Source organism: Hippocampus comes, unplaced genomic scaffold (genome assembly GCF_001891065.2).
Source record: "Hippocampus comes isolate QL1 unplaced genomic scaffold, H_comes_QL1_v1.1 scaffold57, whole genome shotgun sequence".
Lineage (NCBI taxonomy): Eukaryota > Metazoa > Chordata > Actinopteri > Syngnathiformes > Syngnathidae > Hippocampus > Hippocampus comes.
The window spans coordinates 1365954-1372926 of NW_017805039.1; the positions used below are offsets into that span (position 1 = coordinate 1365954).

Sequence of the window (6973 nt, forward strand, 5' to 3'; positions counted from 1 at the left end):
CGTTGCGATTGGCTCGTTTCATTTAAACGGAAGCAAGTATTTCATTATCATTGGCTCCTCCTCGGGAACAAGACTCGAGAGACTCACCAATCAGAGTGGCGAGAAGTGGTGCGTGTTAATAGTTACGCAACGAGTGTCGACGCCACATGGAAGTAAAATATTTTACAAAATGAAAAAGAACAAATGTTTCAGCATTTGACAGAAAATTAATCATAATTGTTGGTCTTTCTCAGTATTCGTAGTGAGGAACACACGTGTTGAGATAAATAGTTTGGTAATGCATGATGACTACCATATTCGAATATACACGAACGACTGTTTTCTGACACTGATCCTTCCAAGTTTCTTTCCACAATTACTTGGATACCACTGAAATAGCATTTTTTTTGTTATAATACATTACCCCCTATTGACTGGAAAAGTCAAACACACTGTCGCGCGAGACAAGATCTATCGACGCATTTTATTGTTCAACTGAGGTGACTTTGCCGCCTTAAGAATGAAATGTAATGTCTTACCACATCATAAATGATTAGGAATAAGAAAATAATAAAAATATTCAACCAAGATTATGGGTCAATCTCGTGTCATAAAAACAGCACAATCATTAATTTAATCCCTACCATGAGTTCAATTGTAAGTGAGCCTCCTATTTCATGAACCAGAAACACTAGTCTTGGAAACAAAAAAGATCGTTTTTTTTTTGTTTTTTTTATTTCAAGTGGAAGGATAGTGGTTATTATTGATCCAGTCATGTTTATTAAGAGTAGAATCAGTGTTGTTGCTGTCAAGGCTTTCACCTCAGTCTTTTGGCGAACTACTTAATCATGTTTGAATTTTTGAAAGAAGAGTCTTCATCATTTCAATAGGTCCATTACGAACAAATTTCGTCAATTGCCGTTGTAATTTGTAGAAATGAAAAAAAAAAACAAAGGTTTATGCTGATGTATAGGAATGCCAAATTGTCCGTGAGGAGTTAAGCATGTGGGGCTTTTTGTAACAGTTTCTCTGAGGTTTTACTAGTTTTTTTTGTTTTTTTTTTTTTTATTGCATGGCTGGCCTCGTGTGTGTATATTAGACAGGTTGACAACTGGCCTTGTTGCTGTTCCACACACAAAATGACAATTTAAAGATTATAAAATAAAACATTAGGTCCCATTTGAGAAGCTTCACACAACGTTAAAATGATTAGGGGTTTGTCGAGTAAACATCCTTTGATCAAACAACATTGCGGGCGAATGGTCCTGTCTTAAAAAGGGCATTGTTCCATGTTACCTGTACAAGTTCTTCAAAAACGAAATTGAATTCAAAATATAAAAGTAAAGTTGAATGTCACCCAGACCAACTTTTGGATGTTTTGTATTAAAAGAAAGGATGTGACACAGTTGAGCCAAAGGGGGGCAGTTGCAAGTGCAATCGCAGAGTCCAAAGCATATGCCAAGTAGATCCTCTCAATGATCCATCCATGAACATGATTGACTATGTGTCAAAAATGAAATTCCGATGATTGTGCAAAAGTATATTCGTCTCAAACATCCGAGTCCTCGCTGCTTTCTCGGCTGATCTCAATCTGTAGCGACGGCAGGTTGTCTAGCCGGCTCTTCTTCATCTTGTGGCTGAGACGTTCCTGTTTCTGCTTAATCATGGCGCCCCACACCTTCTGCAGCGCGGAGTCATCCTCTTCCTCACCCTCACCCTCCTCCTCCGCTGTGTTACCTCTGCGTCTCCCGCTGCGCCGTGAGGACGAGAACAGTCCTGATGACCCGCCACTCGGCCCGCGCTCGCGACTTCCCGTCTTTTCCTCTTTGTCGCCCAGTCGGCTCCAGAGGCTGCCTGCACACAGGAGTTGGAATTAAAAATAATGTCACTTGAGTTTGCATGTTCTGCCTGTGCCTGCGTGGCTTTCCTCTGGGTACTCTGGTTTCCTCCCACATTCCAAAAACTGTTCATGCAACAATCTAAATTGTCCCGAGGTGTGAGTGTGAGCGCGGATGGGTGTTGGTCTATGTGTGACCATCTATGTGGCAACCAGTTCAACCTATCCATCTCTTGTCCCCAAAGTCAGCTGGAACAGGCACAAGCTCACCCATGATCCGAATGAGGACAAGTGCAACAAAAAATGGATTGATGGATTGAAATATATGACGCACTCACTTGTCTTTCTGTCTTTGGATGACTTCGATGAGCTGCCTCTTTCTCGACTGACAACGCCGAGTCGACAATGCACGTCACTGATTGGTTCTCTGGCGGGGGTAGGGGTGTCTCTTGGGGAGACAGGCGAGTGAGAGCGTCCCCTTTCAGCTGAGTAGCGCCTCTTCCCAAGCCGCTGTCGGACATCTGTAAAAACAAATGTTTGTGAGTGTCTGTTTCTCACTGAGGATAAGTTCCAGAAGGTTGCGGACAATTGTTTGCCCGTGTAATGATGAAGAAAGTAACCAATACATACATGTCTTAGCACAGAGAGAAAAGAAAACCATTGTCTCACTTCGCTGACTCGTATCAAAGCAGTAACATTAATTCTTATTCATTGACGTTGGCATTAGCAAATTCATTTGTTCGCTTTTTTTTTAAACATATCTGTCATTAATTCCTGTAAAAGTAACGAAGAAAAAAATCACTTTAGTGTTATCTTGGCACGAAGGAACTATGTTGAGTTGATGGGAGTAGTTTCATTGAGACAAAACTATTGCTTAGCTGCTATCTTGTGGCATATACAGGCAGTTGTAAACCTAATTGCAATATGCCAATCCTCACAGATTTTGGCGATTCGCAGCCATGGCTTGATCCTTTTTGACTGTAAACCACGCATGGGGCTCACCTGTCTTCCCGCTGTTGACTACATGGGGTTGTTGCCTGTGATGAGACAGCCCCTGTCTTTTCTCCTCGAGTAGCTGCCGCACGTCGGTCACCTTGCTGGGTGATGGTGACTTGGCCCGGCTTTGTGATGCCGACTCCCCCACCCTGTTTCTGCTTGGGGCGAGACACCGGATCAGCACAGCAAGTGTTTGCGCATGGTTCGAATGTTGATTTCTCGTCAGGGGTTGTTCAAGGTCGCAAACGGTCACAAAGACCTTCGGCAATAGTTTCATAGGTCACAAAGAGTGTTTAGCTATTTAACAATCAAGTAATCACTAAATAAATTACTTCTAGATGAGTAATTGGCAATCACATTAGTTTGTCAAGGTAACTGTGGCAACATTGAGTGTAATTCACCTAACAGCAAAACATGATGCTGCAGTTCAGACCTGATGCTCTTCAGCTGTGCCTCCAGCTCATCCGCGTACATTGTCATCTTCTTGCTCTTCTTTGGCGATGGCGTGGAGATCATCTTCAGCTCCAGATCGTAGTCCATCTCGTCCGATTCGGACCATGGAGATGGCGAGCGCTCTAGCCTCCTACGGGGCCCCGCCAGTGGAGGCCGTGAGGATGAGACGCCCTTGTCTCCTTTTTCTTTGAATTCCACCACCCGGTCATCCGAGTCCATGTCTTCATCACCGTAGTCCTCCTCATCCTCTTCCTCCTCCTCCTTGATGGGCTCCTCCGGCAGGTTAACCAGGTCAGCTGGAGTGGTGAAAGGTTTGTCAGTCGTAATGTCTTTCTGGGTTGTAGTTCTTTATATAGATGAGTTCTGACCTAAAAGTTGTGTTTGTGTGCAAGTTTTTTTTTCGTTACTATTATTATTTATTTTTATTTTTTTACCAGAGTGTCGGTGTGTGTATGGTGGAGTGTGTCCCATGCTGTCTCCAATCAGAGGCTTCTTGCTTTTGACGTCTCGCTGCATCCGTCGGTTATGAAACCTCCTCTTCCTGAGGAAACCCACACAGAGAGCACAGAAATCACACTATTAGTGTTACAAATCTCTAATAATCCAGTTTGTAACCCATGTTCCTCCACCTATTGGTGTGGTAGCTGCTGTTTTTTTTTTTAAACCCTTGTTGGGAATTGAGACTAATCTATAATTTTCAAAGGCGATGGAAGTTATGAGAATCATCGCCATATGTTCACGCGCACTTCAAGTGTAGTGTACTTCAAGTGTTTTTGGATTTTTTTTTTTTAAAGTCTTTTTAGGGATAATTACATTCCAAATTGTTTTGGGATGATAGTCTGTGGTACATTTGAACCATTAATTCAGGCAAGTTTAAACTTTTGGCGAGCGGTCAGTTAAGCAAGTCTTTTCGCCAGTTGCGGCAGGGCTTAGTCACTAGTGGAATTTCAAAGGGGGAACGAGAGCTTTTGACCCACCAGGAGTTGCTGAGAATCCCCTTCATGCCTCCGTAGTTCGGGTTTCCGTACTTCATGTAGTACCGACTGCGCCGGGCGACACCGAGCTCCTTCTTGTCATCTGAATTAGAACATAAAAAGGTCTTAAGTTTAGGCGCCCATTCTTGCGCATGTGGTAGTGCAGACGTAGTTGTAGGAGAAACCTTCGGTGGCAAAGCGAAGAAGGAGCTTGTTTCCTTTGAAGGCTTTGATGGCAGGACGTGGCTCATTCCTCAGCAGAGATTCTCTCTCGGCCCGCGAAAGGTCGTCCCCCTGACATCAAATCAACAAAAATATTCATGGATGCCATTAGTCAGTGCTCCTCATTTTAAGTCTGATGAACAGTATTCTTGTTTGTGTGCAAACTAATTCATCATTGACTTCTTGACCAATCACTGAGGGGCTCTACAACATTTATAATTTATGAAAACTGTCTTAATTTCACCTTTGTCGTGTGCTCCTCTTCCCCATCACTGTGTTTCGCGCTCTCCTCGCTGGTCTTCTTCACCTCCTCATCCACCTCGCCCTCTTCTTCGTCATCATCGTCATCTGACCCCTGACTCCGACGACCTGCAATTAAACCACCCGTCAAGACATTTACCCACACCCTGTTGGGGACTCATTTGTTTCTTTGACTGACTTTTTCTGTGCTTGCCCGGCTGGGTGGTGCTCTCCGTATCTGTCACAATAGCAGTGTGTGGGTCGGGCATGCGGCTGGTGTTGATGAAGGCTCTGATGGCTGTGTTGTCGTCCAGCCAAACCACATTGCCTGGGGAAACCAACTGGTTTTTATTTAAAGAAAAACCCGATTTTTTTATGATTTGCATAGAAAGACTTGATTCCTGTCGTGCCCGCTTCACCATCAAGGGTGAGATTAAACAGGTTGTGTTACAATTCTTAATCTTTTGGATATTTTGACAAAAGCCTGCCTGAGAGATTTTATTAAGACACCTGGAAACTTTTCTAAAGGGAAAAATGCACTTGAGGAACAACAGTGGGTAAGAAAAGGGAGCATTCTCACAGGAAGTGTCGTCAATCCACTCAATGTGTGCGGGGGGATATTCTTTAAAGTAGCCAAAGACGTCCTGAGTGCTCATGTCATCGACACCCATGATGTGGACAGCCTCCATGCGCACTTTGGGGATGGCTGAAGACATGTACAGTATACGCAATAGCCATTACAACCACAAAAGTTATCCTTTTTGCAGGCTATGTCTTCTCTTGCCTTTCTTTACTGCATCTTTATCCAGGAAGATGTTGCGCTGAGTGGCGTTCACCTCCCCGTGGAAGTGGAAACGCCTCGCTCGCTTCTCTTTCCTCTCAATGGCCTCCTGGTGGAAACACGATCAGTGTGTCAATCAACGCTTAACCGCACAGAATGCGCGTGGAGCACGCTTTTTTCTTTTACTTCTCAACCTTTGAATTGACGTCAATCCCGGTGATGAATGCTCCAGCTTTGTTCTCGTAGCGCCTGCCCGTGTCCTGCAAACAAAGCAAATCATCACTTGTTTTAAAAAGTGAAACTTTGTGGATGTGAACTGGATGAGAATTTCATCTTCAGATCAATAAGAGCGAGAATAGTGAACCCAAACAGCGCAGTAGAAACAATGACTGGCCTCCACCAAGACTTACATTCTAATCAGCAGCTGAATCAACGAGTGGACAACTAAAGTGTAACATTGCAGGTCTAATCAGAGGAATAAAAATAAATACCACTACTACTTGTCCAAAGTGCCACCTGGGCTCATTATAAAGGGTGTGAAACTGACATTGTATGATGCCACAAAAGTGTGGACATGTGAATTTGAGGGAGCATCTTTGGAAGACTTATGTCATTAAAAAGAAAAATCCAACTCATCCTCATGTGGACAGTCCAGTGTGCACAAATCACTCAACTCAGAGTCCCAATGAAAATGCATCGACACACAAATCAAACGATCAGATTTTCAGTCACTAACTGCACAGCTCATGTAGACAAATTCAGTTGTTTAATCCAAAGGGCAAACGACAAGAGGAAAGCAATGACCCCAAAATAATCTTTAAAACCCGTGAAAAAGAAGACAAATACTGACTGTGAATAAACCGAATGAATCGAAGTTAGACGACACAACGAAATTTTCTAACGATGTTAGGAAATATAACACGCTTGAGCGCTTCAACATGCGAAGAACGTTTGAGGTGCATTTTCCCGATACGAGTTTGGAGGCAACGCCACAGGATAATGCTAACAGGCAACAAGTGTCAGAAATGCGTGACTTTATTCAGCCAGTCGCGTCTGAAAGTGTCTTAAAAACCCACTATGGATGCAGTGAAATGATGTTCACAACAGCCACCAAGTGTTCCCCGGGTCGAGAGTGGGTTGGTGTTACCACACGGCGGCTATCCTTCCACAGTTCTCCAGGACGCAGAAGACGCCAGCGCCGTGTCTGGTGAGGCCCAACGCGGGACAACCTACCGGCAGCAAATCATTCAGGGACCGGTTGTTGGAGATGTCTTCAGCCTCCAGCTCCCCTTCCTCCACCTCCATAGGTTCGGGCTCGCGGGCACCTCTGTCGGACTCGGAGTCCGACTCGGACTCGGAGTGGTCAGAGCCGCTGTCTGATTTCACCGAAACCCGCAAGCTGCGCGCCGCCGCCATGACACCGCTGCGAACAAACGACTTGCTGCTGCTGCTGCTGCTGCTGAGCTTGGCTGTTCTTCTTCCATTTGTTGT

The 6973-nt window shown here is 44.4% G+C and overlaps 1 protein-coding gene across 2 annotated transcripts; it reads right to left on the bottom strand.

The window, feature by feature from the left end:
- Positions 1-451: 451 nt before the first annotated feature.
- Positions 452-6940, bottom strand: ncbp3 (nuclear cap binding subunit 3). 2 transcript variants are annotated; one of them, XM_019864177.1, is made up of 13 exons: positions 6716-6940; positions 5677-5742; positions 5486-5591; positions 5282-5407; positions 4901-5029; positions 4706-4830; positions 4425-4533; positions 4243-4342; positions 3700-3806; positions 3246-3561; positions 2819-2970; positions 2155-2337; positions 452-1833 (listed from the first exon to the last, which is right to left on the bottom strand). In XM_019864177.1, the coding sequence occupies exons 1-13, from the start codon at positions 6896-6898 to the stop codon at positions 1529-1531; spliced, it is 2007 nt and encodes a 668-aa protein (XP_019719736.1). In that variant the 5' UTR covers positions 6899-6940; the 3' UTR covers positions 452-1528. The 2 variants fall into 2 exon arrangements, with proteins under 2 accessions (XP_019719736.1, XP_019719737.1); XM_019864178.1 differs by having other exon boundaries at positions 2819-2967; positions 6716-6939.
- Positions 6941-6973: the final 33 nt, after the last annotated feature.

Coding starts and splice junctions, on each gene's coding strand:
- ncbp3 (XM_019864177.1), bottom strand. CDS start 6,898: ATGGCGGCGGCGCGCAGCTTGCGGGTTTCGGTGAAATCAGACAGCGGC. Junction 5,592..5,676: donor GGATTGACGTCAATTCAAAG/GTTGAGAAGTAA, acceptor TGTTTCCACCAG/GAGGCCATTGAGAGGAAAGA. Junction 1,834..2,154: donor ATCCAAAGACAGAAAGACAA/GTGAGTGCGTCA, acceptor TCCTGTGTGCAG/GCAGCCTCTGGAGCCGACTG.